This window comes from Octopus bimaculoides, chromosome 2 (assembly GCF_046866305.1).
Source record: "Octopus bimaculoides isolate indiv1 chromosome 2, ASM4686630v1, whole genome shotgun sequence".
Classification (NCBI taxonomy): Eukaryota; Metazoa; Mollusca; class Cephalopoda; order Octopoda; family Octopodidae; genus Octopus; species Octopus bimaculoides.
The window spans coordinates 37,318,077-37,339,265 of NC_142929.1; the positions used below are offsets into that span (position 1 = coordinate 37,318,077).

A 21,189-nucleotide genomic window follows, 5' to 3' on the forward strand; every position below is an offset into this window, starting at 1 on the left:
ACACACACACACACACACATATATATAGACAATGGACTTCTTTTAGCTTCTGTCTACCAAATCCACTTATAAGGTTTTGGTTGGCCTGAGGCTATAGTAGAAGACACTTGCCCAAAGTGTCACACAGTGGGACTGAGCCTGGAACCACACAGTTGAGAAACAAACTTCTTAACCACACAGCTGTGCCTGCACCTATATATGCAATCTGAAAAAGTAAATTTTAATAATTGTATTTCATGTGGTTTCCATTGTTTCATGTTTAACCTGTAATTGCATTTATGATTTCGTTTTAAAATTTTCTATTTATGTCTGAAAGTTTAAATTATAGCTTTTTCAAAATAGTCATTATATTTTATGCTTCTTAAAAACATTTTGCATCAATTTTTTTTTCTATCCTAGCATGAGATGAACTGATTTTCAAAGCAAATAAATTTTTGGAACCTGATATTTTGCAGCCAGATTCTCTTCCTAATTTGAATTGTGTAACTATTGAATGGTGTATGACATTTTAGCTGATTGCAAAAAAGCAGGAAAATCTCTTCCCCAAGAGTACTAACTATGATTTAACCAACCCTCATTCCTACAAATTACTCAGAGCCCACCACTCCAACATATATGATTCTCTTGATCTTTTTCCCATGCTTGTGAGGATGGAATGATCTTTTGATTGAACAGTTGTTTTCATGACTGGATGCTCTTACTAACCACTTAAATATGATGCAAAAGGGAACTTGTTTTTCATTCAGTCTGGCAAACTAGCATATGCAGAGTTAGGTGCCTTGACCATATACACACCACAATAGCATCATCCTAGTTCATAATGCTTTTGTTACCATATTCCTGCTGAGATACCCTGCATTTTTAAAATTAATTCTGAAGATAATGAAGGATTTAATAAAGTAACTCATTATTAAGGTGATGTTTCAAACATTACTTCATATGGAATTTTATTGGAAGGTTTTAATTTATTTCATTTTAAAAGAAGAGGTTTGTGTCATAGAACCAGGCATTAGGTGCCTTAGGCAGGTTGGTATCAAGAGGGTTAAATCACTGCCATTCATTATGGTAAATAAAAATTTAAAACCAATTTATTCCCATATGGAAATAGTGAATCCTTTAATGAAATGATTAGCCATAAGAACTTGGATTACAGTTAAAACTTCATTGAAGCAGCCATCAAAAAGAGTGTCTAAATTATAAAATTAGCATTCCTGTAATTATCCATTTTTGGAGAGAACTCTCTCTCCCCTATTTTACATAGATAAACAAGAAATATCTTTTAAGCAGAAATACATTATTTTAAAAATTTTCTCTTCATATGAATGACATTGTAATTTTCTCAAAACTGTCCATTTTGTGTTACAGCCTTTGTCCTTATAATCTCTATTCGTGTGTTGGAAATATCTTGAGTATATTAGTTTCTGGGGGTTTTTTTCTGCAACTAAATCATTCAGATTAATTTTATAATTTTAGAATTGATTCAGTCAGAGAAAAATTTTCAAGAAGCTTTAAATAAGAAAATTCAACATGAAGCAAACTGCTCTGATGCTGAAGAAATTTCAGGAGAGCTTGAGGTAAAGTGAAAGTTTTATTTTACTCATTAAAATTATTTCACATATATCTTTGAAAATTCATTTGTTCGTACATTTTACTTCTATTCTTCCATGCTAGCATGGGTTAGATGAATATATTACGGTGGCAGTGTGTTACTGCCAGATGTCCTTGTTGTTAGCATTTGCTTGTTTTTCAAATATGGGATCATTTATTTCACACATCTTTGAAGGTATGAAGTGAAGTGACAACAGCAACAATGCTTACACTGAGCAGCTTTTATAGAGCCTAAATGCACACAAACACATGTATATGCACTCATACACGCACATAAACACATTGGGCTTCTTTCAATTTCTCTCTGCCAAATTCATTCACAAGGTTGTGGTTGGTTTAGAACTAAAACCAAAACCACATATTTGGGACATAAACTTCTTAACTACACAGCCATTTCAAATGTAAATTAATTGATATACCATCCATCAGTAAGGAATAGTTATTAATTTTAATACTTCTTTTTAAATTAATTGTTTCATTCATACTTGTACACACAGTGTAGGCATGTTTTGAGTTGTTCTTTTAGTGTTATGCTTTAATATTTTTCCAATAAATACATTGTATATTTGTATGTATATATATACCAGGAATTAGAAAGCTTAATGAGGGATCATCCTAAAGACACAAAGGAACGTATCCAACAATTATCTCAGGATCTTATAAACAATAGCATTATGGTAAATCTTGTCAAGGAAGAACTGGCTCAGCTTGAAAATCTTGGTGAATCCATAGAACATAAGGTAAGTGACTGAGATTTAAATTGCTTATATTTAAAAATAAATTTTGATAATTCAGTATCTTTATTACTGACCATTTAATACTTTACATTTTTATCAAACATATTAACATAATAATCACTTAAACACTACTAAAATATTGCTGAATTATAATAATGATAAGGATGATGATAATGATAATAATAATAATAATTGTTTCTAATATAGGCACATGGTTTGAAATTTAGGAGAGTGGGTTTGATTGATTAAATCAATCCCAGTACTTGACTGAAACATTTTATTTTTCTTAACCCTGAGAGTATGAAAGATAAGTTAACTTTAGTGAAATTTGAACTCAGAATGTATAGAGCTTGAAGAAATCCTATATGGTATTTTCTCCAGTGTTCTAACGATTCTGATATTCCGTCACCCTCAGTAACAGTTTAAAATATTACTAATTGTTTCTAATTTAAAATAAAAAAAATTTTTTTCAGTTTTTGTTAATTTACTAATTTAATGAATGTTTTTTTTTTCCTGATTTTAATAATACAACAATAATAATAATAATAATAATAATTTATACTATAGGCACAAGGCCTGAAATTTTGGGGGTGGGGTAAGTTGATTACATCGACTCCACTGTGTAACTGGTACTTATTTAATTGACCCCAAAAGAATGAAAGGCAAAGTTGTCCTAGGTGGAATTTGAACTCAAAACTTAAAGACAAACGGAATGCTGCCAAACATTTTGCCCAGTGTGCTAGCAATTCTGCCAGCTCACGGCCTTAATAATAATAACAGTGACTGTCTCTCTGTGGTCCGTGTTGTGACTTGACAGATAGTACAAACCCCCCCCAGTAGACACAGTATCTTTAATCTACAACATCACAACACTGGATACTGTACAACATCTTCAATAACAATAAAAATGATAGTAATAGTCCTTTCTACTATAGGCACAAGAGAATGTACATGAATGAAATATACACTGTTGTTTTTAAAAAAAATGAAAATGTTAAAGAGAAAAGGTCCTTAATAGCTAGAACCAGACACACACACACACACATTCACTCACACACACACCACACACACACACACACACACAAAGTCCTAGATTACTCAAATGTATCATAGGCATTAGAAGTGCTCAGTTTCGTACATTATTGACAATGCATAATCAGCAAGCTCATTTAACTTCATTGATGATACTACTCTCTCCTACATTTCATAAAAGACTGAAAATTAGCATTCCCTTCTCTACTTTCATTTTCCACTTACAGTGGTATTCAAAGTTGTTGTTGAGGACTTTGTCAGAAGTGGGGGGAAAAAAACTTTATCATTGAAACAATTTAACTGTGTCCACACAACTTCTTTCACCATAACCACCAGACAGAGGATGACCAGTTGCACTTTTCCTTGCAAAATGAAAGTGGAAGATTGATAGGCATTAGCCACTTCTTCCTGATCTTTCAAGCCCTTTAATTTACAAGCACATTGACTTGTTCTGATTGATATGTGTTCCTGTAACCTCATGGTATTTTGGTAGTGTGGTATTACCTATGTAGATTTCCAAAGTGTCCAACACTGATGGCGACATGACTTTCACTTGACCCAGTTGAAATAGGATGTTCATCAATATCTCCAACCACCACAACAATGGCTCCAACAATGCAAAATGGTTCAGAGGAGTAGCTGTTTGGTTTGACTGCCAAACAGATGTCACTGTACTTTGCAACAACCCAGCTTCTGAAAATGGGGCTGAAACCAGCTGATCTTAGGGTAGCTGCTTTGTCGAACCTGTTTGTGACCTTTAGGCTGATCTAAATTGATCACTATTTCATTTAAACCATGTCTATACTAGATTGCTCAGGTTAAAAGTTGTGGTTAGAACTGCCAAGGATTGTGAAAATTTGTGCATTTCCAGCTATACTATTAATGACAAGTGCCAACTTTTTGGCAAATACCTTTGCCAAAAGTTTTAACTTTGTGTTTAACAGAGTTATGGACCTGAAATTGTCTATCATACCCCTCTTGTTTCCATCATTCCTCAACAGTATCACCACCTTTCAGTCCACTTGGCTGGGAATATTTGCAGTCTGTTGCCAATCATAATAGACAGCTACCAAGCTGTAGCAAACAAGCATAGCATGCAGCAATGTAAGGTCAATCATTCAGTATTCTCTATTTTGTAATACACAAATCCTAATGATTTGTTCCTTGCACATTAGTTCAAGTCTGTCTTTCTGTGTGCTGATGAAATCAACCATTTCCAGTTTTACTCCTTGTAAACAGTTTGGTAAAATGCTACCAAAAAATCACACACATCTGCTTAGAATTGGATGGCATGTGCCTGCTGTAGTTTGTGCAAGATCAAAATGTAACTTTATCACTGAGTCTCTACTACTCTGGCCTATTAAATGGTTCACTTGCCTTTGTATTACTGTACATGCATCCTTTTACAGATAATGCATCCTTCATGCTTTGTGTTTAAGATATAGTTAAAGGTTTTCCTCTCCACCAGCACATCATTTATGATACTTTTTCTAGTCAGCTCCTCTTCTCTTTATTGCTACTTCTTTACCAAAAGTAACAAAGCTATCCTGGTTTTGCCTTTTTGTAGGAGTCACTTATTGCTAATCATCTCCCACCCCCCACTTATGTGTTTTGCTAATATAGTCTCGAAAATGTTTCCATACTGGAAAGGTGTCTTAGCTTCCATTTGTTCCATTTAAGTTGACTGTACAGATTATGAATTTGTGCTCCATGTTGCCAGCTATTTAAAACTTTGAACAGTCTATGGTAATCTTTGTTCAAGTTCACATTGACACATTAAGAAAATCAAAATAATAACTGTTGGTACTGCTTGAGTTGGTTTGTACGACTTTTGTACACGCCTCTCCTAAAGCTACACTCAAACAGCCTGTATGTGCTGTAGATGACATTCTCCCTTTCCAATAATGCTAATGTGTAAGAGGTTCCTAAGAATGTCTTTAACATTTAAAGAAATCTAGCTGAATGCACCAAAACTGTCAATTATAATATATTTTGTCCTTGTTTGTAGAAATTTCACCAATTCATTGTTCCTCTTCAGAGAACAGTATCATTGAGGAGTTTGTGCTATTATTGTTGTTTCTGCTGTTGCCATTGTTATAGCTCCTTTTGTTACTGTGGTTGTTGCTATTATGGTCACTGTGATTGTTGATTGCCTGTTGGCTTATTGGTCTGGCTGCGCTTCATAGTTTTTGTTAGTCCTTGTGCAAACAAAACTTTGGGTTATGAAAGTTAAACATCAGTTTTCCCTGGTGCCTCTTTCTCAATCCCCCTACTTTCTTCCAGAATTTTTTATGCTTTCTTTGATTCTTGTTCATTCAAGTGATAGCTGGATGTTGTGAGTGGGGACCCTTCTTCATGAGCCCCTTTGTCTTTGAAGTAGAAGTTGTTGTTGCAGCTGCTGCTGTTTTAGTGGTTGCAGTAGTTGGAAGAAGGCACACAGCTTTTGTCTTCTGCCCTGTGGGACTCAATGCTTTAAAGTGGTTTGCTTTACTGTAGATGTAACATTTGCATTTCCTGTTCCCAACAACTGCCTGTGTCTATTCATACTCTTTGAAACAGAATTATTCAAGGATTTCAGAAAGACTTCCAAGTGTGACCAACTTTTGGAACACAAGTTAAGAGCTAGTCTGAAATCCTATGACGTTTCTATGTTCCTCCACCATTGCCACCATGCTAGCTTAAAACATGTAAGGCAGCATGGTATCACACAAATTCCTGGAACATGCACATGGCTTGAGCCACTTATCATCATTCCACACAGTCTCCTTCTCACTACACACTCCACTTAGATTGTCTTCCAGATATTTTTGATTTGTGATGGAGTCACATAGTGCAACTCCCAGGTTTGATGATTGTTGTACCTATACAAAATAGTTCTAATTCAGATGCTATTTATTTCCTTAGCCAGAAAGTACCCTCACTTCAGGGTAATAATTTTGCTTTTTTTTTTTAAACGCTTCAGTCTTGCCCTTGAGGGAATGGGGTATCCTATGACTTGCAGGATGGGCAAATGTGAAGTCCTTTTTTTTTCCTTTTGAGGTTTCATCATTTGTTATTTTGTTGCATATGGGAGTATAAATTTTCTTATATTTGCATGTCTTTGTAGTTTGTCAATGCATCTGCTTTGGCTGTGATGTTAATGCTTTTATTTGCTATAACAAGATTAATGACTGTTAGCATGGTGTTGTTGCTGTCCTTATTAAATATTGTAGAGTCATTACCATTTTCACTCTTTGAAGTTACCTCTTTCCTCTCTATCAACTTCCTCCATCAAGAACATTTTGATGCCAATGTGGGAATCATTTTTTTTTTTTTGAAATCTAAGATACAGGGGTTGGACAAAATATTGGAAACACCCTAAAATTTCAAACAAATTAATTTTAATATGAGGTAGAACTGCTTTTGGCAGTAATAACAGCTTGAATTCTACAAGGTATGGACTCGTACAAAGTTTGAATTGTTTCCAAAGGAATTTTTGTCCATTCTTCAGCTAAAACAGTCTCCAGTTCTTGTAGTGATGATGTGAAGGATATTGACTCCTTCCTTGTTTTTCTAAAACGCATGATAAATGTTCATTGATATTGGGCTGGCAGATTTCCGAGATATAGCCCCGCAGTTCATCACAGATCTTCCTCCATCTTTAACAGTTGGAAGAAGGCAGTTTGGGTCAAGTGCTTCTTTTGGCTGTCTCCACATGTATACTCAGCCCGGTGGTTGGAAATAGGGTAAAGGATCACTTGTCTGAGAAAATAACATTCTTCCACTGCTCTAGGGACCAATTCTACAGGTTTTTGCTCCACTCTAAATGCTGTGCAATGTTTGTTTTTGAAAGTAGTGGTTTTCTGATTGCAGCCCTCCCATGAAATCTGGCTTTGTGCAGTTCTCGACAAACAGTTTTTGAGGAAACTGGGTTCTCAAGGTGGTCATTAAGCTCTGCAGTAATTTTGTGAGCTGTACTTTTGTGTTCCTTTCTAACAATCTGCGTAAGAGTGCGACAGTCCCTATCTGAAAGTTTTGGTTTTCTTCCAGAGTTTTGTTTCGATGAGGAGGTTTTCCCCTCTTTCTCAAAGGCTGTCATTACTTTCGAGACAGTACTTCTTGATACACCAAACATTTTGGCTGCTTTCGTTACGTTAGCACCTGCCATACAAGCACCAACAATTTGACCTCTTTGAAAGTCCGATAAATCTGTCATTTTGATGACTTTTAATTACCTTTTTCTGATGATATCTGAAAAGAAACAGCAATTTTTTTAGCAAAACATATTAAGCACCACTAATAATAAATCAAAAAACATAAAAATAAACAAGCTTTTGATGGTTTTATAGATATTTCAAAATTATGATGCTAGGTGTTTCCATTATTTTGTCCAACCCCTGTATATATATAAAACAACTATATAGCAATGATCATCATTTTAACACTCACTTTTCCATGCTTGCATGGGTCAGATGGAGTTTACTGAAGCAGATTTTCTATGTCCAGAGCCCTTCTTGTTACCAACCCACAGCCGTTTCCAAGCAGAGTAATATATCCCCATGACCAGAATGTTTTCACAGAATGTTGGAAATGAATAACATTCATTTACAACAATCATATGATGTCAAAGCAAGGAGACAAGCACATGTGTGCATACACACATACACAATGGGTTTTTTTTTCAGTTTCCATTCTACCAAATCCACTCATAGGACTTTTGTAGGACTGTGGTAAGCCAGAAACTATAGTAGTAGAAGATACTTGCCCTAGGTGCCACACAGTGGAACTGAATCTGAAATCATGTGGCTGGGAAGCAAACTTCTTAATCACGGGGCCATTCCTGCATCATACCATCAACATCATTATCATTTAACATCCATCTTTCATGCTTGCATGGGTTGGACAGTTGACAGGATCCAACAAACCAGTGGACTGTGTTGAGCTCTATTTGTTCATAGTTTCTACAGCTGGATGTCCTTCCTAATGCCACCTATTTTACAGAGGGTAGTGAGTGTCTTTTGTGACATTGGTACTAATGAAGGTAACCAGGTAACTGAAAAGTTACCCTGTTGGTGTCTTGCTGTAGAGAAGATGCATGGCTATCCCACATTATATAAGGAAAGAGTAGCTGGAAAGAAATCTAATGGTTGTGACTTGGAGCGTTAAAATCCACCTCTGAACACAAGTAGTTTAAAAAATAAATATGCATGTGCACACGCAAAAGCTATACTTATAATCAGAACCTTTATTTCTAGTGACAGCTTTAGGATAGTAAGTATATAGTGTTATTAAAACATTTTGTTGGAAACAAACTTTCTGTGAGGGAATCCAACCTAAAGAAATGCATATTTGTAAGTCTAGGAATATTGAAGATGTGCATAAATAATGTGATTGTGATATAGTTTGAAAATTAAGATGAAAAAAAAAAAAACATGAAAGCTGAGTTTATACGGTCACACTTAATATAGATACAAATATTATTATCATTAAGAATATTATAAAAGTATGACAAGAAGCTGAGTTAATATTTTTTCCTTTTTTTATCTGTGTTATGGAAGAAGTACATTACGAACTGAGCTAGAGACAAACAAAATATATCCAGTATCTAAAATTCATATATTTTATTGTTACAATTAAAGGAAGCTTCTCAAATTGTAACTTTTTTTCCCCTTTTTAATGTCCTAACTTTTGGTGAGAAGATAATTCTATCCTTAATCAATATATCTTGTTCTAACTGATGTGTTTGTTTTCCTTATATTTTGAAACATGATGGTAAACAAGCAGCATTTAGATGTTTGTTTTTTAATGCTAGCATTCTTTAGTAATGTATGTTATATGCCATATTTCACAAACCTCTGCCATTGTATATGTGAGACCCAATATTCTTAGGCCTGATGTATCTTTATTCATCTAAATCATAGAAGTATTTTATAACATGTCCTCATTTGCATTGTAAATATACATGTCTGTCTTCTTGTCCCTTCAGCATGTATTAGATAGTGCTTTTTATACTTGTTAGTTTTTTTCTCACTTATACCCAATCATTTCTGTAAGTTAATGACCTGTACCCATGCTCAATCTTCTCCAATTGCTGAAGTTTCTATTCTAATGTTCTTTACTTTTCTGTATCAGAGAGAAAAACCCTTTATTTCCAAAGCAATTATATTTCTTTAAGACCTTCCATCTCCTACCTTAACAAACTTTGGCACTAGCTGTAGCTGCTACATTAAATATCACCTAAATAATAGAATTTATCGTTTGATCACTTTCTGATCTCCAGATAGTGACTATTCATACTGTTTCCTATTCTGGTACACTTAGATGTCTAATTTCATGTAAAACCTGCAGACAGTCCTTTACATCATGCGGTTGAGCTTTTGTAGCTTCAGCTACTGACTGAAAGCTTAGTTTTTCTCTGTTCACTTTTACATTGTTTGTCTTTAGTTTATGCTTCTCAAGAATTTGTTTTGAAATTCTTTGATTCTGCAATAAAAACTAATTTTCATAGTATAGAAGTTTTCATGACCATCCAGCTCTGAATTTTATTTTGAAGAGGCCAGTGTTTGAGTTTTGATCAGTTCTTCCCTTGTAGCTATCTTTTCCATGGATTTTTACATTAAAATGCATAGATCCTTGCTAAAGGCCTTCTCTTGAGTTAGCAAATGCAAGACAGGAGTTATTTGCTCTTTACTAAGAACTATTTTTGTTATTGTTTTATCAGCAATTTAGTATGTATGACTCTGTAGTCATGTACAAACCTAAACTGCATTTTATTGAACTGCAGTCTCTCTTACGTTAACTTTGACATAGTCTTTTCTACTACTTTTAAATTTGATTGGTGGGGGGGGGGGTCAATGTAAATGCTGTTGACTGGTACTTCTTTATTTTTGTAGCAGTTGAGCATATTTCTGCCAAACTAGTTATAAGTAATAATACATCTCAAGGTGATTTAATTAGCTAAGCAAGTGGCTCCCATTCTGATGCTTTAAATATCTCAGCAACTATGTTTGAAAGTTGGGCATTTCTCTTTCTCTTAATTCTTTTATGTTATTAATATTTTATCTGTGAATTGATATCTAATTTCTAGACCTGGCTGTAGAATATGCTATTCTTATCCCATTCATTCATTTTACTTAGCAACCTGTCAATACCTTATTATTTGCACTATAATGAGCAGTAAGAATATGCACATAATACTGGATATATCTTGATTCATACTGAAACATTGCTTTACAGTTCATTTTATACCACTCATCACTCATGTTTCTTATAGTACTAACAATGGAGAAATTGTTTTGGTTTTATTTCACTATCTAATTTCTGATATAAACTGCTTCCTACAGTAGCAGAAGTAGCTAGAGAAAAGTGTGTATAAGACACAAGAAGAGAATAAAGAAAAGATTGTGTGTAATGGTGTGTATTGAGGGTACCAAGAAGTGTTATTTAAGCAATACAAGGAAACACACGAAGATCAGCTCCTTATAATATCCATTTTACACAATAAAAAGACATGGGAAGGAAGGCAAATAGTTGAAAAAAAATTTTGAGTGGCCTTATAAACTAATATATAAGAATATTTATTCCATTTTTTGATGAGAATGGTGGTTTTATCTGTCTCTGTAAGAAATACATGTGTACAGATATTTCACTAGATATTCTTTGATACAATATTAATCTGAAGAGGAATCCTCTTAAAACCTGTAAAATTTTTACTGAACTTTTTTCGAATGCTTGTCATCCATGCAAACTTCTTTATAAGTAAAGAGTAATTACAATTTCATCATATCCTCTTCTCCTGTGTCATCAATTTGCTTGCTTTGTATGTGAGTACAGAATGGAATGAATACATCAGAAGAATAGTTTATTTCTATTTATCTTTCCTCTATATTTTACATACTGTAAAGCATAAAGCTGTCTTAGACCAAATCTATCTATCAATCAACTTGTCTGTCTTGGTAACTATAAGTTTCAGCTTTCAAAATTCTTTCGTCTAATTTGTTGTATTCAAACCAACAAACGTCCTTTATGCATGCAATAATTAGTGGCTCTAATGTCTACAATTCTTGTTCTGCTACTTCTCTGTAGCTTCTCAAGTTGGTGTTGTTTATCTGTCAAATCATACTTTTTGCCTCTTGAATCTTCTGCTATTTTGCTAGAATTCACTGCTATACATCATTACATCCCAGGCAGGCAAACATACTTCCTTGTTTTGCTTTTCAATATGTAGAATTCTTAATTTTTTAGGACAATATTTAGATCAGGCAACAGACTTTATCTAACAAAATAGGAGTTTTCACAGAATGCTAACCCATGCAATATGTTCTACATAATGTAGTTAACTAAAGAATTCACCTGAAATGTTGTTAATTATTTGTTACATTGACAACTCAATATTTTACTCATTATCATGGCTTTTTTTCTTCTCTGTATTCAATATATCCAATGAAGGAGCTAATCTAAGGCTGCTTGGCCTGCAAAAAATAGGAATGCTTTTGATGAAAGGCTTACTTGATCAAAGTTGACTTGGGACAAAACAATAACAATTATATATAGTTATTTTTCTCATGCTTTATAAGTGATCTAAATCTGTTGTTGGCATTAATATAAAAAAAAATTGGTAGAACAAGCATGCTTCCACCTTGTTAGCTATTACCTGATTTTTATTTCAAGCTGAAGTCATCTTCCTTCATTTATGTTAGGTAATTCAGAGTTGTTGGACAAGTGACTTGATCTGAGACCATGCATTGATACTGAAGCAGTTACATTGTGAAAGAGCCATTTTAGCTATCTGGTGGCGAGGAAGCTGTTATATTGATTTTTCATATATTTCTTGGTGTGTCAGTGACCAGGTCACATAACCACACCCTGGTCTCTGACAGTTCTACTGCAGCTGTTTGACACATAATTACTGGCAAGGTCTTATGGGCTTGTTTTTTTTTTGTTTTTTTTTTATCTCTCTGTTGTTGAAGTTAGGCATATATTGGTTTGTTGTGTAGATATTACTTGATCTCTTGACACTAGTTGTGATCAGTCTCTTTCAGGTTCCATTCTTTTGTCTGTTTACAAACTAATATATATCATTATCACCATTCTGCAGCTCTTTCTTTCAGAATTACTTTATACGTATGCATAGTGGGTGGAGGTAAGTAAAAATAAAAAGCTATCATGACAAATGAGGGAGAAAGAAAGAAAGAAGTTAAAAAGAGGTAGAATAATGATATATACAAACTAGGGTCTAAAATGATGAAAGAATGAAATCTGGGAGTTACTAACAAATGATTGGCATTAAGTGGTTAACCATTGATAAAAAAAAACAAACAACACTCCCTGAGGTCTATAAGAACTTGCCAGTAAATAAGTTTCAACTATATCAGTGGTTTCAGTAGTGATGAAAATTTTGATACCACAAGAAACAAATGAAGGAGAATATAACAATTTTTGTGTGCTTTTTAGATGGTTTAAATGAATCTTTCATGATGCAGTTGCTTAAATTAGCAATTTTTTTAAGAAGGGCAAGAATATTATGCAATCCTATTTTCCCTGTTAGGCATCAAGCCAATGTAAGAAATTAATATTCACATGAAATTGAAAGGGACATTTATTTTAAATTAAAAATCCAGTTATCTTTATACAACAGCATAAAGGTGACAGGGCAAGGGCAAAATATATTCTCCACTTTTAAACATGTTTAACAATATTGTCGGCAGCCAATTCCATACACAGTGGTTGTAGAATGAAAAACAAGACAAAAAAACTTTCAAATGGTGTAGTTTTTTTTATCTTGTTACATAATCTTAGGATAACTATTGGCTAGAATGAAACTAATAAAGCCTGAATTTCAAAACTAATAGTGACAAATTTTAGATAAAAGATTACAATATCAAGCTGTTTTATACTTAAAAAAAAAATGTTTTACAAATATTAAATCATTTTCTTTCTATTTTATTATATAAGGTTTATGCATTTTTAACTTTTGTGAGACAATTTTATTGAAAGACAAAGTATTTAGTTAAGGTGATTTCTGCAACTATCATTGAATAATGGCATGTTTGTAGGCTCAAAACCGTGTAACACATTTGGAGCATTCTGCCCATAAGGCCCAGGAAATTGAACGGCAAATGCTTGAAATGTCTCAGTGGATGACAGATATGTCAAAACGTTTACAATCCCTGCTGGATGCTGATATACTTGCTGAGGACAGTCCTCGTGAATATGAGGTAAAATATTGTTTTGAAATTTTAGATAATTGTTATTATTTATCCCACAAGGCATAGAGTAATCAGGCTGTTTTAGCTGTCCAAAATTTATGCAGTGGAATTTTGAAAAAAACAGTTAATTACAGATGAAAATCTGTTGGCTATGAAGACCAATTTGAATAGGGTTTAAAAATTCCCACAACAGAAATATTTCAGATGTTGGTTAATACTTTGAACTATTTATTTTGGAGATAATAATGAATAGAAAATTAATCCTTTGTGAATGTAATTAATAGTTTTGTTTAAACTGAATTTTATACATTTCAAAATGAAATTCAGTAACCAACAATAGGGAGGTAGATTTTTCTTTTGAACATGAGGAAAATATTTTATTTTTAAAAAGTCTGTAAAAGAATTGTTTTGCAGAAGTGAAAAAAAATAGAAAGAATGTGGTCTTCACTTTAAAAATTTCAATATTTTATGAAAACTGAGAGAAGAAATAAAACAGAAACATTAAATTAAATTTAAATTATGAATATTTGGTTCTTAATATAATATGGTTTGGAATTTGAGTATTATTAACTTTATATAAAATGCAGAGAATAAATAGATTTCTGTTGAAGTACAAGTAAAATAAGCAGAGGCAGACCAGAGATGAACACAGATTGTTGATTTATTGGTTGTATTACAGTTAGGTAACATTCAGTACAGAAATTACTTGTATTTTTTTGATGATCATGAGGTTGAAAGAGTACTGTCTTCATTATAGGAGCATTATTCTATTGACTGTCAGATTGTGTTGAAATTTAATTTATCATCTTTTCTCTGAATAGGAAGTTCAAGTGTTCTGAATAACTTTTAGTATAAAGATAGCTTGACTTGAAGAATTTTGAATGAAACAGAATGTTGGTTTTATTGATTAACCGGCCTTTGATAATGTCATAAATCTAATAAATTTTATTTGGGGTGGGGGTAGCAGGGTTATAAACTAATTTGCATTCAGTTATCTATTTTTAAAGCACAGTTGATTATATATTTCTCAGTTGTATAAATAAGGAATCCTGTTGTAGTTTTATGCTGTAGTCAGTCAACAATAAAATATTTAAGCAAAATATATTAGTAACTACTGTTATTTATATAGACACTGAAAGAAGAATTCCAGCAACAAAATGAGCTACTGCAACAGTTGGAAAAAAGAGCCCTTGAATATGCAGAGTTGGGTCAGTTAGAAGCTAGCAGCAGGTTAATGCAGAAAAAACAAATTTTAAAGGTAAATTAAATTTCATTATTTCATAAGTTTCTTTCCATTTTATGTGACTAACCTATAAAGATATTTAACCTTTCAAAACTTTTAGTTGATTTAGGGACTGGGGTATTCTCATACCATTATATTAAGGTTTTCTCATTTAATGATTCACATTGAGTTGTTGAAGAGCATTTTAAGATTTATGAATGTGGAAGTCTCATAACTTTTGAAATTTGATTGAGTTTGAATTTTCAAACTCTTATGCTAAATATAACTAAATGGTTAACTCACCTGATGCTATATAACTGTTTAAATTTTTTTAAAATAGTTTTATGTAGATGACAGGGGACAGGACTGATGGTTATTGCAAGTCCCTAGTTTTGATTTATGAATATATGAATAAAATAATGTTTGGCACTCAGTCTTAGATAAAGACAGAAAATTATTCTAGCTTCATACCTTTCACCATCATTTAACATCCATTTTTCTTGCTTGCATGGATTGTATGGTTTGACAGGATCCAATAATCTGCAGAGCTATTTCACTCCAAGCACAGCTTTGGTATGGTTTTTACAGCTGGATGCCCCTCCTAATGCTAACCACTTTACAGTGTGTACTGGGTGCTTTTTTCATGATGCCAATACTAGTGAGATGGTCACTATATTATATACCATTAATGTAACAAGTATAATTATATTGTTAAAATTGTTTCCTTGATACTCATTAAACTGAATGCCATGGATCTGGGAACATTTTGAACTTTGAACTGCTTCACTTCATTATTTTTTCTCCTTTTGTTCAACATAAATGCATGTTATATTTTATCCATTCTATATGAATTAATAATATTTTATAATAGGATGATGTATTGGCAAAATTATTAATGTTGGACAAAATACCTTGCAGTATTTTTTTTGCCCTTTTCAAATTTCACTGAAGTCAACTTTGCCTTTGGTCTTTTGGAGTGGGAATGGGGTCGATAAAATAAAGTTCCTGAGTAAGGTTTAGAGGAATTATTTGAGGAATTGAACATAATACTTTTTGATATCTGTCCTGGCTGTATCTCATACTGAGTCCCACGCAAGTAAGGTGAACTTCTCTGTACCTTAGATATAATTTTCATATTAATATCTTTTTTGATGAACATTCTGTAATTACCCTTGAGGTTTTTCTATGAAATGGAAGAGTAGAAGCATTGCTATTCTGGGTTCTTTTTACTTTATTTATTTATTTATTTATTCATTTGGATTTCGGATCCAGCTAGCAAGTTCAGAGAATCTGTTAGCAGAAAGAGCAAAGTGAAAACATACCATAATTATAGGCCAGGGATTAAAGGTTTCGAGAAAGAGAAGATTTATTAATCAGATAAATAGTTTTCTTTTCTGAATGCCAGTAGATATGAAATCCGGGCTTTATTCTGGAATGTATTTAGATCTTTGTAACATTCACAACTACTTGAGGTTGGAGAATTTCTCTTTGACAGTGAATAGAAAACTATTTCCTTGGTGTCTTTGCAAAAATTAGTCTTACAAAAGATGCCATCAGAGATGTTGAATGTGTGCATATATATATTGCATATTAGGAGAAGGGGTAATGTCTGTGACTTTTGCAGGCCTTTACATTAGGTTTGAATATCTGTAGGTTGCTGTCTGCTGGAAAAATATAGTATAGGTGGGAAATTCCAAAGGATTGTATTTCTGGAGATAAAGATTCGAGTGAAGCATTTGATGGGTGAGACAACATACATATGTCAAGAGAGAAGAGGCAAGTGAATTGGGTAGACTTGGTACACAGCTTATCAGAAGAAGAGGAGTCATTGTAGCAACAACAGAAGAGATGATACAGTATCTTGGTGTGTAAGTTATTGTTATATATTAGTGAATGAAGTCTTGCTATTCAGTAGAATGGCCTATTTTTGAATGCAGCTAGAATTTTTGTTTTTTCTTTAGCAGCTGCTCTTTTTCAGCTATATGAACATCATTTTAGTGTGTGTGGGGCACTTATGTTTGTATCAAATCAGCAGCTGCTCAGGATTAAAATAATTTCTGTTCTTAAAGATAAGAGATATCATTTGAGATCTACAATAAATATGTTCCTTTCACACTGTTAATTGGTTTTAGGAAGAGCATCCATCTCTAAAAACAAATCTCATTAAATCAAATATATAGAACATGAATTTTCCTGATATTATTAATAATAATAATAATAATAATAATAATTAATTAATTAATTAATTAATTAATTAATTAATTAATTAATTAATTAATTAATTAATTAATTAATTAATTAATAATAATTATTATTATTAGAAAAAGGCAGCGAACTGGTAGAATTGTTTGCGTGTTGGTCTTTATTTGCTGAGGTTGGCTTTGCCTTTCATCCTTTGAGATAAGTGCTATTTGAGCACTGAGGTTGGTATAATTAATCTGCCCCCTCCCCCAAATTTTGGATCTTATGCCTATAGTAGAAAGGATTACAACTACTGCACTAATAACAACCGGTTTGTGATTCTTGTGTTCAGTATAGTTTCAAAAGATACAAAAAGTATATTATTTGAAGTTTAGAAAATTATAATCTGTTTCATAGAATGTATTATGGTTTCTTTGGAAGAGATTTTCTTACAGCTAGTGGTAGTTTACTCTTTATTTTGGACTTCAAGTGTTCTGTACATAAATTTCCAAAACTGTTTCTTGTTGTTACTGGTTCAGTCTTGGGAACAAACTAAATGAGATAAGAAGGAGCTGTGTAGTAAATTCCATTTTTTAAATCAAGACATTTTTGAAATTTCCTGATACTGTTTAAAACTGTGCACAACCTTTCTCAGAAATGGTTCACAAAATTCCTCCAGAAATATTCATGGACCACCAGCTACAAATTTACTTTCAAATTCATTAGGACATAAATGTTTACAGTCAAGAAATTAATTATGCACTGTATAAGAAAGATGTAAATTTAATCTTGGTCGATTTAGATTTTAGATTGTCTTACCTATTAATACAAAGTAAAATAAAATTGTGGTTTCTCTGGTCATGATGTTTTCTGCCAAGACAAGTAGTCAGGGATGCTACCAGTAAGGTGAAGGTGGGCAATGAGTACAGCAAAGAATTCAGGGTACAAGTAGGGGTTCACTAAGTTTCGGTGCTCAGCCCCCTCTTATTCATCATAGTCCTCCAAGCAATAATGGAGGAATTCAAGACAGGCTGCCCCTAGGAGCTCCTCTGTGGCAGATACCAGTATCATGCAAATTGGCACCCATGCTGGTGGCATGTAAGCGCACCCAGTGTCATGCAAATGGCACCCTTGCCAGTGACATATAAAAGCACCCATTACATTCTTGGAGTGGTTGGTGTTAAGAAGGGCATCCAGCTATAGAAAGCCATGCCAAATCAGACTGGAGTCTGGTGCAGCCTTCTAGCATGCCAGCCCAGTCAAACCATCCAACCCATGCCAGCATGGACAACGGACATTAAAGGATGATGATGATGTAGAAGCATTCATGGTTGGTGGATACTGTTCATTTTTTATCTTTCAATAACATTTCAGAACACAGTGATTGATATTCAACATATTAGTGTGTATTTTTGTGTGGATCAATTTATTGTATAGTTTTCTTCTCTGATTTCTGGCTTTACTTTTGTCTTCATTCAGTAAGGATTTTCTCTTGTGCAATCAGTGTATAAGTATTTATGTTTTAATTTACCTTCCATAGAAAATTGTGATGCAAGGTAAAAAATTATTAGAGAAATTTAAATTATTTAGTCTTGTCATATAATTGGATGCATATAATTGTTTATCCATATGTTTTCAGTTGCGAACATTAATATATTTGGAGAGATGTAAAGGATTTCTGTTGTGTAGTATTTTAAAGTACATTTTGCTATGGTCAATGTTAATTGCATGTCTTTTTCTATATCATTCACTGAGATGTTCTCTTTTAAAACAACGTCTATTAGTCATACATTATGAGAATGAGGAAGATTCTATATGCTCATGGAACAAATGCTAGAAATAGCTGCCAAATTTCCCTCTACTGTCTTAAATGGCAGAACAGTTTGAATAATGCAGTCTCACAAAAAAAAAAAAAAGATTATTGTTGTAGCTGAAAATCCTTTGATTGTAAGTCTGCTCATTCAGTGCTGACTTTGAGATTAATATCTATTATATTGCCAGCTTACTTGATAGGTCTATCAAAACTTTGAAACATGAGAGATTTTTAAAGTTGTCCAAGAATTTTAGTGTTATTTTCAAAATTGCTGTTTAGGTGAATATTGACACTACAGATCATGATATTAGAAAATGGAGAAGATGAAAAGAGAATAGTTGTAGAGTCCATCATAAAAATTACCTACCTTGACATCTATCATCATCATCATTTTTTTATGTACTTTTTTTCATACATGTATGGGGTGAATGCACCTTGAAGCATTTTGCATCTCTTAATTCTTAGTGCATAGAATTTCTACTTCATGAAAAACTTTTGTTGAAACCTATACATTCAAAAGACTTTAGGGATATTAGCTTTTTTTGTATTGTTCGTTGATATATAAGAGTAATACACTGTCATTCCACTTAAATGTTTTACTCAAATAAATGATGGATATGTTATGTGGAGTTACTGAGTGCTGCTATGTAAATATTTTTGTTTGAAGTGAGCTAAGTATCTGGGATGAAAGCAACATTGACATTGTTGTCTTTTAATGTTGATATGAGGATTGGTATTTTGTTATGGATTGACTGGGCATTCCAGAGTATACAGGTTATAATATCCTGGTGAGATGCTGCAGTTTAGCTGTTTGTCTTTGTACATTTGACATTCAAACAATGCTACCTTGTAATTGATATCTTAGTAGATTACTTTGTGCACATTTTATGAACTTGATACTGTCACTTTTGCAATTTTTTGTTTTATTGTTTGTTATCAGTGTTTTTCTTTGGTAATTCTTCATCAAACGATGCAACCATTTACGTTTCTGGCCTCTTTTATTAAAATATTGATCCTAAACTGACAGGCATTAATATTTATGTAAACTTCATGTATCAATCCCTATATTCTTTCTATTATTTCTAATGTTGTTTCCATGATATCTGGAAATACATTTCTGTTATTGTTTGTAGGTTTGTTAAAAAGACCTGAAACTTTTTTAATTGGTGTAAAGTTCTGTGTTCAGCAACTATAACTTTGCATTTTTTAAAAAATACTATATTCTTTTGCTTCAATAATAATTGCAATGTGTGGCACTTTCTTTGTAGGAGTAATAATAACTTCATCTTTAGTATGTAGCAGATTTCAATTGCTGTTGCAGTTCTTAATATGATACTATTATTTCCTTCACTATTAGCAAAGGAACAGTTGTTATTTTAGGGGTTTTCATCAAATACAGCTTCCTTAATTGTAAGAGATAAATATAGATATGTGTGTGTGTGTGTGTATGCGAGGGGGGGGGGGCTATATGTAAATAATAACGTCAAGTGTTATGTTGTGTTTATATTGCTAACAGACAAATAAATCAGTTAATCAATGTATTTAAGCAGATAAATGATAAAGAAACAATTTCAGGAAGAATATATCTCTCACATAGTTAATTTATACTGTAGGTTAAGTAAGAAGATAGCCTAATTATCAGTTACCAAAATGAGGGATAAGTAAAGCAGTAGATAAAGTATACAACTGAAAATGTCTTACAAGCCACTACCTATTCAATAATAGAATTTCTTCATATGAACATAGAGGTAGAGAACACTATAAAGGTGTTGAAATTAGAACCAATACTAACTTCTTCAGTAAATTGCATGTTGGATAGTTGTACATTTCTGAGTAGTAACTTATATCTATGAATCAAATTTGTGTTGATCTGGTTTATTTTTGGCAGCAACATAGTGATGTAATAGCATTGCACTTTAAGGCAATAAATGATTCTTTTGACTTAGATGATGTAGAAAAGTCACACTGAAAGCTAGATGTCAAGTTTACTTTGGATTAAGATAGCTGAACTACAAATATATTACTTTATCTTCAGCTGCAGAATAACTGATTTAACTTCCTTTAAAGAAGGTATTTAAGTGTGTTCATGTTTTTAGTATCTGAAAAAGTCAAGATATTGCTGTTTAACCCTAGGTCTGCTCTGGCCAAGCAGTCTTGTGATCAAAGATATTCCAGCCATAACAATACTATCTTTTTTCAGGCATCATGTATTTAAAATTAAGAGATTATATTATTCAATGTGACCTTCCTTTTTCAGTTGGTAGATGTAATTTGAGGGAGATTTAGCTGTTAGTGGCTCTATTCACAGTTATGTATAAGAAAGTTAAAATTAGAACCAAAATTAGTTTATGCACTGAAAAGCTTAAGGTTCATTTACATGTTCCAATTTTGGCCTAGCTCTCTTTTCTT

The 21,189-nt window shown here is 32.9% G+C and overlaps 1 protein-coding gene across 13 annotated transcripts in view; it reads left to right on the plus strand.

Moving 5' to 3' along the window:
* The window catches only part of LOC106873450 (dystrophin), a 712,951-nt gene that overhangs the window by 221,653 nt on the left and 470,109 nt on the right, over positions 1-21,189 (plus strand). For 5 of the 13 annotated variants that reach the window (XM_089343243.1, XM_089343268.1, XM_089343260.1 and 2 more), the window contains 4 exons: positions 1,474-1,574; positions 2,196-2,348; positions 13,412-13,573; positions 14,694-14,822. In XM_089343243.1, the coding sequence (XP_089199369.1) occupies positions 1,474-1,574; positions 2,196-2,348; positions 13,412-13,573; positions 14,694-14,822 (545 nt within the window). The remainder of the gene's footprint in view (positions 1-1,473; positions 1,575-2,195; positions 2,349-13,411; positions 13,574-14,693; positions 14,823-21,189) is intronic. The other 8 variants (XM_089343278.1, XM_089343307.1, XM_089343296.1 and 5 more) reach the window with 2 other exon arrangements.